The sequence below is a fragment of the Scardinius erythrophthalmus genome (assembly GCF_964197995.2).
Source record: "Scardinius erythrophthalmus genome assembly, chromosome: 11".
Lineage (NCBI taxonomy): Eukaryota > Metazoa > Chordata > Actinopteri > Cypriniformes > Leuciscidae > Scardinius > Scardinius erythrophthalmus.
Genome location: NC_138231.1, coordinates 11,765,182 through 11,782,318, shown reverse-complemented (window position 1 = coordinate 11,782,318; position 17,137 = coordinate 11,765,182). Strand labels below are relative to the sequence as shown.

General features: G+C 35.3%; 1 protein-coding gene across 2 annotated transcripts in view; it reads left to right on the top strand.

Annotated features, from left to right (window-relative positions):
* The window catches only part of cd2ap (CD2-associated protein), a 68,003-nt gene that overhangs the window by 18,612 nt on the left and 32,254 nt on the right, over positions 1 to 17,137 (top strand). For both annotated transcript variants that reach the window (XM_081378162.1, XM_081378161.1), the window contains exons 2-4: positions 5,017 to 5,177; positions 12,805 to 13,018; positions 16,038 to 16,138. In XM_081378162.1, coding sequence (XP_081234288.1) covers positions 5,017 to 5,177; positions 12,805 to 13,018; positions 16,038 to 16,138 — 476 coding nt within the window. The remainder of the gene's footprint in view (positions 1 to 5,016; positions 5,178 to 12,804; positions 13,019 to 16,037; positions 16,139 to 17,137) is intronic.

The following is a 17,137-nucleotide window of genomic DNA, read 5'->3' as shown; positions in this document are numbered from 1 at the left end:
TCTAAACCTAAAGTAATCTTGAAAAACTATAATTTAAAAGCTTTCAGACTCTATTATTCATATTTGAAGACTAATTATCAAAAGAAATGACAGCAGTAGTCATTGGCTAACGTCAGACCTCGTCTCATTCTCAAAATCTGGTCCATGGTGTCCAGGCTGCCTAGCAGCGTGAAAAACAAGGCAGCATGGGGAAACCCAGGCTACAGCAGTAGATAAATATAGATTCTTCATTTGTGATGTGGACGAAAACTATAACGCGCTTTGATTCTTTCCGTACATTTTATATGTGTTTTAGAGATTAAAGGAGAACTTGGTAGCTTTTTTAACTTAATAAAACTGTCTAGAAATCATTTGGATGGTTAAACAACCTGTTCTGGTGATATTGGTGACTTTCCCCACTCCCCCCAGCGTTCCCAGGCGGAAAACCAACCTTGCAACTTGTTCACTACCGTCCCGGCAAGATAGAAATTGGAAGTCTCGTGAGAAGCGAGAACTAGAACGAGCGCGAAACACAAATTGCTTTATGGCAATTCGACATAAACACACACGCATGTATGATGTATTACCAGATTACCCACCTCGGTAGACAAAGCTCCACACGATACAGTTGGCTTGCTCCGATCAAAACAAACGCACATAAGCAGCGGTAGAGAGGGGGAGGAGGCCGCCGCAAGTGAGTTTTTTACGACTGTGTTGTGAAATATACGCCCCCCCACAGCTGTAGGGGGAGCTCGTGGGGAAAACATGCGACAACAAAAGGGAAAATCAGCGAAGAAGTGACTAGAGTTCGCTAGAGTTGCCGAGTTCTCCTTTAAATTAAAATAAAATATTAACATTTATGCCCAAACTATTTCTGAATAGGATGTCTACTTCATAAATATTTGGAATAGTATGGAAATATAAGGTTCAGATCACTAAAAAACATATATGGAAATCGAAGAGTCATCGGTGGAGTCTGGATGTCATCTAGTGGAAAAGTTTGGTACTGCGCACAATAAAATCTTTCCTAAAGCTCATTTATTGAGACATCAACCTAAAATCTGGCCCAGAACTTGTCCAGATATTTAGCACTGATTTTCTTGAAGTTTTAGGGTTGAAAATGGTTTGTAAATATATGTAAAAAACAACATGTATTTTATATATTTAAAATGTTCATAAACTTAAACTTCATAACTTTTAAAAAAAAAAAAATGTAAAACTTTGTTTTACTTCCTACTAATCTGAGAAGTGTACCCTTTTAGTACCCTGCTCGCAGTGCATTAAGTAATGTTAACAAATACAACTTTTTATTTTAATAATTAGTAAACGTTGTTAACATTAACAAAGATCAATAATATATGAAACCTTATTTTAAATTGTTACCGAAATTACAACTGGAAAATTTGCGAGATGTGTCTCGAACGAAGGGATTAGGGCATTGTCCGAGGTGCTGAAATAAAAAAACTGTCTGTTTTCTTTCTTTCTTCTTCTTTTTTCTTTTCTTTTTACCTAAATGATAACTATTGGATTATAATAACTCACCGATTATAATCCTCTCCTCTGTCAAATTTGCCATCGATAATTCCATGCTGTTTTGCTTGGGTTTAATGATAATACAAGAGTCCTAAACCACATATAGGGACAAAAGCATGACAGACTCAAGCAATGACGCCTTCGACGTTCGATAGGAGAACAGGGAACGAGCACGTTCTTTTCGCCTGTTTGGACACTTCACACACGTTTGCACTGCCTGTTTGGTTTACCTGTTTACACGTTCATAACGTGTGGTCTGACATTAGCCAGGCTACTACTGCTGTCATTTCTTTTGATAATTAGTCTTCAAATATGAATAATAGAGTCTGAAAGCTTTTAAATTATAGTTTTTCAAGATTACTTTAGGTTTAGACTTGTTATAAATGTAGAATGGCAAGTGTCCCACGGGTGTCAGGGAGGAGCAGTCTTAAAAATAGTGGTTAAAAACATTTTTATTAATCATAAAATAGCAGATCGTTTTAAATAGCAGATCACACGTTTCCGTGGCCACGCACATTAAGAACGCGCGCTTTTGGCAAATCGCGCGTTGGCTGAAATGCACGCTTTTGACGTGCCAGTGTGCAATCAGTTTATGAATACTTTGGCTTTCGTCATTGGCGGAGCAGTCGATCAATCCCACCTTTCCAGTAAATACGACTTGTGACTGGACTGTACGTCAGCAGACAGCAAAGCATTGGCCAAGAGCAGACGGCCCTCCCTCCAGGCTTTTTCTGAAGTTGCGAAGTTGCGAAGCTTCATTTTCGCTCAGTCTGAGTTTCAGAGCAGAGCTGCGTGACAACGCTGCCACAAATCACGTGAGTCGCAAGCTCGCAACTGTGTGGCCGTATCTCCGCAAAGTGGGTGTTGTAAACTCAGCTCTGAAAAAATAGTATGCAATAGGAGTGCAAATGTAATGTAATGTAATAAGTTTCGCCCTTTCGAACCTCAGTTTTCAGAGTTTCAAAACTTTTTTTCACCTATTCGCACACCAGTTTTCAGATCACCATTTACAAGGTTTCAAATCTGGAAAACAAACTATACACTGGGAGAACAGTGACAAATTCGAAACTCTGAAAAAATGATTGCACAACACTGTAAAAAAGAGTGTTGCACTTCTGAAGAAGGAAAACTCAAAAACAAAATTATGTTTGCAGAGATTTTATTTTTTTTACCACTTTGCAAGCCTGCAAAACTCTGTTTTCAGAGTTTCAAAACTTTTTTTTCACACATTCGCACACCAGTTTTCAGATCACCATTTACAAGGTTTCAACCCTGGAAAACAAACTAATACAGTGGGAGAACACTGACAAATTTGAAACTCTGAAAAATTGTTTGCGCAACATCGTAAAAAAAAATGTTGCAGTTCTGAAGAAGGAAATCTCAAAAACAACATAGTGTTTGCAGAGATATTTTTATTTTTTTACATTTTACAAGCTTGCAAATCTTATTTTTCGATCTTGCAAAACTGTTTTTTGTAAGATTTTGAGTTTTCGAACACTTAGTTTCAACCTTTCAGAACTTTATTTTCAGTTTTGAATCATGGCAGGATATTAATCCCACTATACACCCATTCTAGAGGTTTTGGGGAAAGCGAAATAAACCTAAAATTATCGGGACAGCAGCATGTGTCCAAATTTTAATCTTAACCGTTCTATTTCATCAGAAACGATCTATAAACAGGGCTTTAAGTGTAAAATACCGAACTTGTCCTTTAACCCCTGTGTTTGGGTTAAAAATCTTAGTACGATTGTTATGGTGAGGACAAAATTTACCCTAATTGGATTTAATACAATTAACCAGAAATCTGTGGAAAAATAAAAAAAATCTTTAACATTAATTTTTCACACACATTACAAAAAATAACTTGAGAACTATTTTTTTGTGAACTAAATATTCATGCTGAATATATAAATACCCTCATAGTGTAACATACTGAAACACTAACATAATGAAATGCGTTAAAAAAGGTTTTCATTTTGGGTTTGTGCAGCTGCCTAAAATTTAACCTGTTAACTGTCACCCCCCTTTTTTTGAGAAGACATGAAAATGCACATTTCGAACTTAAATGGCTGTAATTAAAGAATGCTTTGGAGTATAGACATACAATTGGTCTTGTTTTAAAGAAGACATTTGGCAGATTTTTGTAGAAGTGAAATAAATTAAGAAAGTGAAAGAGAAAAAAAGTTATAGCAGTTTGAGTTTGAGGAAATGTAAAATGTAAAAAAATTAATTATTCATATTTTATATAAAATATATATTTTAAAACCTGGGTGACTCTAAAACTGCAAAAAAATCAAAGTCAAAAATCTGAACAAGTTGTGTTTCAAAATTTAAGTTGATATCTAAAAAAATGAGCTTTCAGTAAGATTTTGTTTGGGCGCAGTACCAAACATTTTCACTAGGTGACAACTAGACTCCATTACTGCCCATATAAGGACGCCTCTATTTCCATATGTGGTTTGAGTGATCATCTGAACCATTATTTTCACAATTTTCATACAATTTATGAAGTAGACATTCTATTCAGAAGTAATATGGGAAGTTTGGCAGATTTTGATATGAATTCAACCTCTAAGAATCACATAAAAATGTTCATTGCTATTTCAAAATAAAGGTCTGAACACGCCTTAGGAATATGAAAATTGTCTTGTTGCAAATTGATAAATTACGGCTCCTCTGTAATTTATTTTGAAAATCAGTCACCAAATATGAAAACTACAGATTGTAAGCTTTCAAATGATATATAGTTTGTCAAGATTAGTTTAGGTTTAGTATAGGATATTACTGTTTTAAATATGTAATGAATTTGGGCCCACCGGTGGGCCCGTGACAGTTAACAGGTTTTAAGTTAACTTGCAAACATTATAGTCATAATAAAAAACAATGTTGTTCACACATTTCGCAAATCATCAGTGTCGACACTTTGCAGGCATATTCTTGATCCTAAACATCATTGGTTAACTGGTATCTCTGACAACTCAAAAACAAAATGGGTCAAATAGAGGCTCAGTTCATCCCCATGTTTCATGTAGTTCAGATAACTTTTTGACTACATGTATGATACTTTTATGGTGCTTTTAAAGTGGCCACTGGCCAAGATGTTACACAGAAATTCAACTTATGCGTTTCACAGAAAATACCAAGTCACATGGGGGTAAATGAATACATCCTTTTAATTTGTGGGTGAGCTGTTCCTTTAAGGACAATCAATACATTTGAAATTGTAAATGTAGCCTACAATATCAGTTTCAGTATATGTGTCATATACTGTATGCAAATATACCAGCATTTGTTTGTCAGATAAACTATTCATTTCTTCATTTGTTTTGCTTTATCAGCTTGTACGCCTATTTGATGTGAAAAGGCCTTTGTGTTGTTCTGTACAAGTGCTTGTTAAATAATGTATCCGTGCTTCTCCGGCAGCATGTCACAGATATTTTTTATCAGATGCTTGATCACAGCATGAGTTTCACGCTGACTGAACGTGTGTTCCTTTCTTCACAGTTGAGGTGGTGGTGGAGTATGACTATGAAGCCCTCCACGAAGATGAGTTGACCCTCAGGCTTGGAGACGTGATCAGAAATGTGCGAAGAATCGATGAGGATGGATGGATGGAAGGAGACCTCAATGGGAAACGAGGCCTTTTCCCGGACAACTTTGTAAAGGTAATTTTAAGAATGTATAGTATATTGGCTTTAAGTGAGGTGATAAGGAAATAATGGTGGTTAAAAAGCTTTGCGGTTAGCACAAGGCCAAAAATTAAAGTTAATAGGAAGGAAATGTTTATCTTTAGGTATTACATTACAAGTTTTGAATTCTGTTTGAAATCTTAGCATGTGTCATTGCATTTATAATCTCATCTTCAATTTGTGTACCTCTTAGTCTTAAGTAGTGTTTTGAGTTGTTTCTGAGGCAGCTTGAGGAAACCCACATTAAAGTCGGATGTAATAGCAAATGTTGTCAAAGGCAGGAAATTATTGCTTTGGTTTCCTTGTGGAGATCCTTTAGGAGGGTGTGAGGTAATCTTTCACTCCCTGAACTGAACTTTGATCCCGGAAAGATTTGATAGTCGGCACTCAGGTGGTTTTAGGAGAGGACCATGGAAAGCGAGCAGGTAGGAGCTCATTTTAGTTCGTCTGTCAGATCGTATCTTGGGCTTGTTGTGTCTGGAAGACGTGTTACTGGTAATGTTTTGTCTTAAGGTGGTTTTCAGTTCATTCAGTTTCTCTTAACGTGGCACTTCATTTGATTGCTCGTTTCACTGAATCACCAGACAGATCACAGATAGCACAGGATTTAAAGGGCACTTACAGGAAAAAAAAAATACCTAAAGAGATTTAAATAAAGTTTTTACACAAACTGCACTATTTTATTGTGTGTTGAAAGTAAATTTGCTGGGTTCTTTTCATTTGGAGTATTTGTATTTTGAGTAAAGATTTTATTTTTATTTTATTCAGCCAGGATTAGTTTCCAAAGCAAGTTAGTTCTTAACTTAGGACATCTGTAATTTAATATACTAATCCAGACATGACTGATATATTTTTTTTATCAATGATCTAAAATAGGAGTGACTTGTTTTCTGCATGAGGGTGTTACAGTAGATCATGTGCTCTAGATGCATGCATCATATAAATTCTTTTGAAATAAACTTAGACATCAGTAAAATAATCTCTGTAGTAGTACTTATTATTTTATTTATTTATTCAAATGTATTTCATTATTTTTTATTATAAGAAAATCAAGAGCTTTAAAAAGGTTGGGAAATCTGACCTCAAATTAGTTGAGGAGAGGGGAGTAAGAAAAAGGAATTTGTTTGTCAGCATCTCAGAGAGGAAGTTTGGAGCGGATGCAGCCTGTGGCATTCTCCATTCTACACCGGAGCCTACAGGAAAGCTCCACACGCCTGTCTCTCCAACCCAAACCGTGTCTGAGTCCATCTGAACCCAGCTGAAAAGGCCACTGGAGAGATTCAGTGATACTATTGTGACAGTACTATAATGCTATAGTACCTTGATATATATATTGCATAGTACTGAATGATTACCATAGTATTAAATAATACTTCAGGGTACTTCAAAAAATGGCATGTCCAAAAACAACATGGTATCATATCCCAAAAAACATGATAGTTTTATATTAAGTGAGTTATTTAAAGACTAAATAAAGCAGGTACAAAATAATCTGAGATTTGCATATCAAATGGGTTTAAAAAAATCAAAAAAAAATGTAAGAAATCTGATTGTGATTATGCATACTGTGCCACTAGGTTCACCAAATGGATTTAACTTACTGAATTCTCATTTAAATTTTTGGATTTTAGTTTTACAATACAGCACCACAAAACACTTACTACAGATAAATTTTTTTTAAGAGGTTGTGGTAAAACACATGTTTTTAGGTAATTCATACTGATGATGAAATCTATTATTTAAAACAACACTAACACTTGAACATTCCATTTTAATTAGGGATGTCACGAGCCGGTCTCAAGGATCGGTATTGAGGTCGATTAAAGGGATAGTTCAGCCAAAAATGAAAATTAGCCCATGATTTACTCACCCTTCTTTCAGACGAATACAATCGGAGTTATATTCAAAAAATGTCCTGGCTATTCCAATTTTCATAGTGAGAGTCAATGAGTATATTCTTTTTGGAAGTCCATCAAATCGCACACATCCGTGATAAAAGTGCTCGAAACTGTTCTGCATTAGGCTGGTCCTTATTTTTAAAGTCTCCAATTGTCATGCTCTTAACCCTTCAAATTGTTCCTTTATATAAGAAAATACAGCATGCCAATTTTTATGGCAGTAACATAATAATTACTGGTAGCTCAATAGCTTTAAACATTCTGAGATTTTGATGATTTTCGTAAAATCAGATCATTTGAAGTAAAATGTTAGTAAAATTCCAAACAAATCTCCATAAAAGCATCTATTGCACCATATATTCATAAATATGTATTTTAGATACATATCTCAGTTTACTTATTGTAGAAACTAAATCCAAATTAATCCATCCATGACCCGGTTTAGCAGATTTACCTTTCCTGGTGGAATCAATACATATTTCTATTGATGATCACCTTGGTTATTGTTTGGGTTTAGAGCACATTTTTTGGTTTAAAAAATTACATTACGTTCCTTGAAATTGGCCCGGAACTTTGGCCGAATCAAGCAGATTATCAGGAGGCACAGGCAACCATACATGCAATGAAAGTAGTCAATGATCACGCCGAGAGAGGAGTGGCTCTGATTCAAGAATACAATGGCTATCTCACACACTCTGAAGAACAATAGCAGTTTCTCCTTCATGTGGTGGAAGATCACCAACGGATCTATCCAGACTGCAAAAAGTCAACACTGGCTGCTGAGCATCAGAAATTTGTGCTTTTTTTGAGATTGTTGTCATTGTTGTCATGTCATGTTGTCATGTCATGTTGTCATGTCAGTGTTGCTCTGATTTCAATAAAATGTAGTTCATTTGCAGCATCTTTAAATATTACTTGCATATCACAATAACGCCGCACAGCTTAACATAGGGAATCTTCCACATGATTGAGCTACCTCTAGATATCATTTTTTTTTTGGTCAACATTTTTGCATATTTCTAATTTTGAAGTTAAGAGGAACATAAGGACCACCCTATTCTGCATGGGTTAATAAAGGCCTTCTGAAATAGAACGATGCGTTTGTGTGACTCATGTTTTGGCTTAAGTCGACTTGTGTACGGCCGTCTGCTGGAAGCTAGTTATTTTAATCGATAACATTTTAAAGGGTAACTAAACCCTAAACCAACTTTTTTTTAGTTATTGATCTGTAAGAATGGGGCTTTATTAGTGCTGTTCATTGATTCGAGTAACTTTTTTGTTACACGTAGGTGTAGTGTTGCTGGTTGCAACAGCACTGCTGGACTGCATAGCTAGACTTGGAAATTAGGCGCCAGTGGTTGCATGCACTTGGCCTGGAAGACCATGAGTTCCCGCTTAGAGCTCAAGTGTGCAACCTGCATTTTACTAGGGGGCCAATGTTTCGGAAAACATTGAAGCTTCCCCGGGCGCCGCCATTGATTAGCGGATCCCCACCTGCTGTTAGCATTCCATTGACTCCCATTCATTTTGGCTTCACTTTGACAGCGAATAACTTTACATCTGAGGCGTTTAAAGACTCCATTTGTCCATTATTTATTTCTAAAGAAACATGAAAATGTAATAATAAAATGTAATAAAATAAAAATAAAAATATGGAACTACATCAAATTTTGGCAATAGTAAAAATAATTAAAATTCTATATATATAAAACACCAACAAAGAGTCTGTTAAAAAAAAAGAAAATAAAAAATTAAAATAAATATATTTATTTATTACGCATTAACTGCAGAAAGCATCTGAAAAAAGCTTAGTCTTTAGTCAAGTTTTAAAAATTGTGATAGTTGGAGCGTTTTTAATGTTTTCTGGAAGCTCGTTCCAGAGATGGATGCCAAAGTAGTTAAAAGCAGCTTCCCCTTGTTTTGTTCTGACAATAGGTTTTAGTAGAAGCTGTTTATGTTGTGATCTAAGGGGTCTTGGTTGAGTATACTGTAGAAACGTATCATGAAGGTGTTTAGGTCCCATCCCCTTTATTGACTTCAAAACTAATAAGAGTGCCTTAAAATTAATCCTGTATCTAATTGGGAGCCAGTGTAAGGATTTTAAAATTGGAGTAATATGATCTATTCTTTTGGTTTTTGTAAGGATCCTGGCTGCACTATTCTGTACCATTTGGAGCGGTTTTAAAGTCTTTTGGGGGAGTCCTGTTAGAAGCACATTACAATAATCAATCCTACTAGAAATAAAAGCATGTATGATCTTTTCAAGATCCTCCTTAGACATGAATCTTTTAAGTTTATTAATAATTTTAAAATATGCTGATTTTGTGATTTTTATGTGACTATTAAAATTTAGATTATTATCTATTAGGACACCAAGGTTTCTTACCACTTCCTTTGCTATTAAGCCCTTTGTTTCGAGCAGGGTAGAGATTTTACATCTTTGCTCATTTCTTCCAAAATCGATAACCTCAGTTTTATTTTTATTGAGCTGGAGAAAGTTCTGTGACATCCAAGTATCTATTTCTTCAATGCACTGACAGAGAGTTTCAATGGGGCTATAGTCGTTAGGCATTAAAGGTAAATAAATTTGTGTGTCATCAGCATAACTGTGGTAAGAGATACATTTTTTCTTTATGAGTTTACCAAGTGGTAGCATATAAAGATTGAATAACAGTGGACCCAAAATTGAGCCCTGGGGAACTCCACAGGTCAAAGATGTTAGTTTTGAGGAACAATTTCCAATTTTAACAATAAAACTCCTGTCACTAAGATACGATTTTAGCTAGCTGATCACAACACCGGTGAAGCCAACCCAATGTTCCAGTCGATGAAGCAGTAATGGTCAACAAACAGTGTCGAAAGCTGCACTGAGATCCAGTAATACTAAGATGGATGCCTTGCCTGCATCTGTATTTAGCCGGATGTCACTTGTGACTTTAGCAAGAGCTGTTTCTGTGCTATGGTGAGTCCGGAAACCTGACTGAAAATCGTCTAGGCAGTTGTTAAGTGTTAAAAAAGATGTAAGTTGATTAAAAACAATTTTTTCAATCATTTTGCCAATGAACGGTAGGTTTGAAATGGGCCTATAGTTGCTTAATATGGATTTGTCTAAGTTATTCTTTTTGAGAAGTGGTTTTATAACAGCAGTCTTTAGGGATTTAGGAAATGTGCCCATTTGTAAATATGAATTTATAATGTTAAGCAATTCTGGTGCTAGAATATGAAAAACAGATTTTAAAAAGGTGGTGGGTAGAGTATCTAGTGTACAAGTGGAAGAGGTGAGGCTTTGAACTGTTTTATTAAGTGTTTCAGTATCGATCAAACTGAAGTTATCCATCCTGTTTAATGTTCCTGTAGTTGTTTGTTCTGGTTGCATAGTAATATGCTTTTGATGTATTATGTTCAATCTAATTTGATCAATTTTGGAGTTGAAAAAAAAAACGCAAACTCATTACACTTTATGGTTGAGATGAATTCAGGTGGCAGTTTTTGAGGGAGGGGTTTCAAATGGGCGTGCGTGATGCGCAAGAACCAATGAGGTCTGTTCTATTGTTTCACACATGCTTCCGTGATGAGCGTATTTGATGCGTACTTTTGTAAAGGATCACTCAAGCCATTTATTAACTTTATTTTTTATCTGCCGTTCAGAATATCTGAGACGTTTATAACACGTTTCAATGGGCTACGTCCTGCTTCGGACTTTCGAAACACTGGCATGAATTTCATGTTTTTTTCAACCTTATCTCTACTTTTTTTTCTTGCAATTATTCTGCTTACTGTACAGATAAAATTCAAGTTTATATCAGTAGTCCCAGTGTGTTGACCACACTGTCTGTTTACAATGTCTGCCATTGTAACAGATGGATACATCTACGTGTGTGTGTGTGCCGCTAGGAAAAGTTGGCACGGAATTTCTATCGGTAGATACTCAATATTCAATGACTTGGATTGTGGGCATAAAAAACTTGATCGGAACAGCCATACTTTGAATTTGATTTTATTACATTTTAATTGCTACCTTATTTAATTAAGTTTAAATTAAAAGGCATTCTCAATTCAGTGCTGAATTGAATCTTAAATAGGATCTACCAGGTCAGAGATTTTTTTTTGTTCTTGTTATTAGTAGTATGAAGTGTTATCCTATACTTTAGAATCCTCCTATATCCATAAATGTTTTTAGAATGATCTTGCAGAAATACCATTCATTGAGAGGGGAAAACACAGAGCAAGTTTCAACTAGATGAGTTGAAAACTTACGGTGAGAACATGTCTGTCTGTTTTGCTGGAGATCTTATCACTCCTTTGTTTCTCGCCTGTCGCTCTCTCTCTCTCTCCAGCTTTTCAGATTGTGTGAGGGAGGCTGTGCTGTTTGGGAATTTACATGTGTTTGAAAAAGGTGTATGTGTAGGTGCTAGTTGGTGGTTTCTGTGAAGTTATATATGACGTGGGTGTGACTTGTGTTAAAGTAGCAAATTTTAACCTAACAAAGAGTTCATGGTAAAATCAACAGAACTTACAGGTGCTGCTTTTCTTGTTTTATAGATTCTGCATTCATTCCAGTTCAGTTTATTCATTATTCATTCATTCATTTTTATATATGTATACACACACACACACACACACACACACACACACACACACACATATATATATGAATGAATGAATGAATGAATGAATGAATGAATGAATGAATGAAAGACTGACTGAACTGGAATGAATGCAGCATCTATAAAACAAGAAAAGCAGCACTGCTTGGTAGATAAGTTCTATGGTAGATATATTTGCACCTCTAAGAGTGATAAAAATGTGTAAATACAGAGACAAATCAATGGGCTTATTTACACCTGGTCTCTTCATGCATTGTCTCTGATCAAATAGCTATCTGATGGTGAAAACACCCAGGTGTAAATGGAGACAGATTTATATCCGATTGCTTAAACCACTTCAGGAGGTGGTCTGAGATGCATTCCAAACGAAACTGTTAACTGAAAGTGTAAATGCATCTGGTTGTTGAAACCACATATGTAAATTTTACTCATCCCAAAATGTTATAGGCTATATAACATGTTCTAGCCATATATGACAGCGCTACTGCAACATGCATCGCCACAGATAAGTAGTCGAGTATCTCTTCAGCAAGCCAAATCGCAAACTGACTCAAGTTAAACTGAAAGTCACAGACACACAGTCATCTTCATAATGAGACTAAATGATCTTACCAGTGCTGATGCTGCTCTCTCCCCCATTGCGGTCTTTGATTTTGAAATTAGCTGATGATAAATAAAATACTGCTCATATCTGTTGCTGTCTTTGACGTGAACTTTGCGTGTAACTAGAATTGTTTTACCAAATCAGATATCCAGGTGTTATCCTGTGACCAGGCCCAATGCTCTCTGAGAAATGACTTGTTAAGGGTACAATGTCCATCAGGTTCCAAATAAACCGAAAATTACCTTTTCCTTTGTGCAGTGTTTTATTCACTGGATTATAAAAAAAAAGGCTTTACCATATGATTATTTAATATATTCATTTAAGTATTTTCATTTAATTTCCAGGATTTTTTTATCTTTTGATGATATATTGTGATTGAGGAATAAAATTACTTATACCATGGTGTAAGATTTTGGTCACACTACCCACCTATATTCATACATATCAACAAAAGATATTATTTGTGATTTTATTTTTATTTAATTTTTTATCAGGTGAAAAAAGAGGAGCCAAAGTCCAAAGAGGAGCAAAAGGAGGCTAAAGAAGTGAAGGAGGTTAAAGAAGTGAAGGAGGCAAAGGATGAGACTCCATTACAGCGGCGACCATCAAATAATGTAGCAAGCCTGGTTCAGAGGATCAGTACCTACGGCATCCCGACCGGAGGACTCGGCTTACAACCCCATTCTCAACCCCGTGCCTCAAAAAAGAGTGCGTTTCTATCTACGTAAACTATTTTGTTCAGAATACCAAACATAAAATGTTCATACTTCCTGTCTCTGTGAATGCTTTAGACTATGTGAACAGCAAAAAAAAAAGGCCCACACTTCATAAAATGTATCCAATCAGAAACGCTCTCTACCTGTAAATCATTTTGGACGTATATGAGTTTGCTGACGTCGGGTTGACTGACATGTCTATGGAGGAAGGCCACGTGGTCAATGTATTGGGGTGGTCTAATTCAGTCTAGTGGAAATTAGCGTCATGGCTTACAGCATTTTTAATGTTAATTAGCTATTGGTGTGTCATTGTTTAAAGGGTTAGTTCACCCAAAAATGAAAATTCTGTCAGTTATTACTCCTCACCCTCATGTTGACCTTCGTTCATCTTCGAAAACACAAATTAAGATATTTTTGATTAAATCTGAGAGCTGGATTACTCCTCCATAGCCTTCTAAGACATTATAACTTGCTGGCCCAGAAAATGTATTAAAGACATTGTTAATATAGTCAGTTAATATTGTTAATTATAGAAATGAATAGTGGAATAAAGTCGTTATTTTTGCTTGTTTTTGCGCACAAAAAGTATTCTTGTGGCTTTATAAACTTAAGATTGAGCCACTGTAGTCACTTGGACTATATTAACGATGTCTTTAATACATTTTCTGGGCCAGCAAGTTATAATGTCTTAGAAGCCTATGGAGGAGTGATCCAGCTCTCAGATTTAATCAAAAATATCTTAATTTGTGTTCCGAAGATGAGTCTTACGGGGTTGGAACAACATGAGGGTGAGTAATTACTGACAGAATTTTCATTTTTGGGTGAACTAACCCTTTAATAGCTTTTTTTATCAATAATTTGTCACCGTTGGCTGATATGATTTTTATATTGTTTACCGCGTATTGTAAATTCTTTCATTGCTATATGTTTTTGGTCTTTGTTTGACTGGAATTAGAGTTTAGCACAGTGATCTCAAACTCAATTCCTGGAGGGCCACAGCTCTGCACAGTTTTGCTCCAACCCTAATCAAACACACATGATCCAGCTAATCAAGGTCTTCAGGATTACTAGAAACTTCCTTGCAGGTGTGAGTTGGAGCTGGTTGGAGCTAAACTGTGCAGAGCTGTGGCCCTCCAGGAATTGAGTTTAAGACCACTTAAGCACAAAAAGAGTTTAGCAGATAACAGCGTTGGCCTGTAGTGGGCAGCAATAGCTTTCCTTTTGGCTCATGAAGCCTGTTTTTAATTTCCTCTGTCTGAGACTTGAGCGTACGGCTGTCTCAGATTTTAGAGGAAGTCCACTTGATCCTCTCCAGCTGCATAGGAACATTATCACAGAACACAGTGAGTGTGATGCCATCCTACATTCAAGGCTTCTGCTGAACAAATCATCTAAAATGGTGATAACAGTGGAATGTAGTTGCGCTTCGCTTACTCTCTTCCTCTGTGCAGGTACATCGCATTGTACCCTTGAGGAATTATTGGATATTTTGTTTAGTTTTTGCCCAATGTATTTTTCATTTCGAGCTAACCATAGAGATAGTGTTCAGACGGGCCCTCTTCTAAACGGTACTGTGGTGCATTAATTGATAGTAATACCATGATAATGAATGATGACTATGTTCACATAATACAGTATTTACATAATACTCCAAAGGACACTTCTGTTCAAAAGTTTGTGTTGGTAAGAATTTTTTTAAAGAAATTAATACTTTTATTCAGCAAGAATGCATTAAATTGATCAAAAGTGACTGAAAAGACATTTGTAATGTTACAAAAAATAACTATCAAATAACTTACTTTTCATCAAATGTATCACTTTCTTAAGACTAATTCGGTAAATTGACATTCAAATATCACAGGAACCTTTTAAAGTTCAGTTTTCAAAATATGTAGTTTTACTCATCAATAGTTAGCAACATATACACTACTGTTCAAAAGTTTGGAGTCGGTAAGATTTTTAAAAGAAGTCTCTTATGCTCAGCAAGGCTGCATTTCTTTGATCAAAAATACAGTAAAAACTGTAATATTTTGAAATATTATTGCAATTCAAAATTACTGTTTTTTTATTTTTATTTTATTTGAATATATTCTAAAATGCAATTTATTCCTGTGATGTCAAAGCTGAATTTTCAGCAGCCATCACCCCAGTTTTAGGTGTCACACGATCCTTCGGAAATCATTCTATTATGCTGATTTGAAACATTTCTTATTATTATAAATATTGAAAACAGATGTACTGTCTAATATTTTTCTGCAAACCATGATATTTTTTTTGAAGATTCATTCATTCACCCCCCCCCCCCCCCACACACACACACACACACACACACACTATTTTTTCCATTATAAATGTCTTTACTGTCTTTACATCCTTGCTAAATAAATGCATACATTATAAAAAATAATAATAATCTTACTGACTCCAAACTTTTGAATGGTAGTATAATTGTTGAATAAGTGGACTTTTTTCACAGCTAGTGACCGTTAATGTTTCTTAATTGGGCATGTAATAGACCTTAGTCAGGTTAGACACCATGTTGACTTAGCACTGATGAAACAGAGCTGTGAGGGACAGCCTTACAGTCTTTACAGTGGCAAGCACTGTATCAAGTTCTTAGATCTTGTAATTGTCACAACTCTAAACTTTCAAAACTGATTTGTTGAGTTTTGGTCTACCGAATTTTGTTTTCTGAAAGAGGTTTCGTCAGCCGAACAATCGGTATGTTGTTAAACAACAGTAGGCCTATAGTTCATTGCGCGCACTGTAATTCTCCCCCTTACAGCGTTTCTCTTTAAAGGGCACATGAATCATCTCAAGGAGAGGGTGTGGTGTTTGTGTTTGAGAGTGTATGTGTGCATTCAGGTTCAATAAAGACTCTTGATTTGGTTGGTTGTCACTCATTGAGCCCTCTTCAGGTAGCTAGGGGAAATGTATCCCTTGCATGTCTACTGTTATTGGCTGAGCATGTCAGGCCAGATCCAGAGTGACTTAATGTGTTTTCATTACAGAGCCCAAGAAGCGTCAGTGCAAAGTCCTGTTTGAATATGTGCCTCTGAATGAAGACGAGCTGGAACTGAAGGTTGGAGATATCATTGACATCACCGAGGAGGTCAGCAGCGTCTGTCTTTTATATTCTCTGTTTATAGAAAATCACACACTGCACATGTGGTTTGAGATATGATGATACTAAAAATGTTCCTTAATTTTAATTTCTCACAAATTGAGCATCATTTGCTTGTATTTCATTTACCCATTTGCTCCGCTTTTTCTCATTGGGTAATAATAAAATGTTTTATTATATTTAAAGTTTTAATAAAAGTTTCTCCCCAAACATTCTTTTATTCATTCATATCAGTAGATTTCAACCAGTGGGTTGTGAAAAAGTCAAAGGTCTATTCTGATAGGCTGGCAGATGTCTAGAATTTATTTTATTAAATGCAAATAAAACAGTGCAAGTAACCATATCATTGCACATAGTTAGTAAATTAATAAAATGAATGGGCTTACATAGGGTAAATGCTTCACTTTAGGGCTGCACGATTTGAGGAAAAAATCTAATTGAGATTTTCCTGGTTAAAATTGCGATTTATATATAAAAATATAATATACTATAATAATAATAATATAATATATATTACTCCAGTCTTCAGTGTAACATGATCTTTCAGAAATCATTCTAATATCATTCTAATATGCTCTAATATGTTGGAAACAGTTGTGGTGCTTAATATTTTTTTCAGGATTTTTTGAATAAAAAGTTAAAAAAGAACAGCATTTATTTAAAATAGAAATCTTTTGCAACAATATTGACTACCGTTCAAAAGCTTGGGGTCAGTAAAACAATTTTCTTTCTTTTTTTGAAAGAAATTAATAATTTTATTCAGCAAGTATGTATTAAATTGATGTGAAGTGATAGTAAAGATTTATAATGTAGAAAATATTTCAATTTTGAATAAATGCTGTTCTTTTCAACTTTTTATTCATCAGTTAATCCTGAAAAAAGTATCACAGGGTCCAAAAAATATTAAGCAGCATAACAGTTTCCAACATTGATAATAACTAAGTATCAAATCAGCATATTATAATGATTTCTAAAGGATCATGTGAC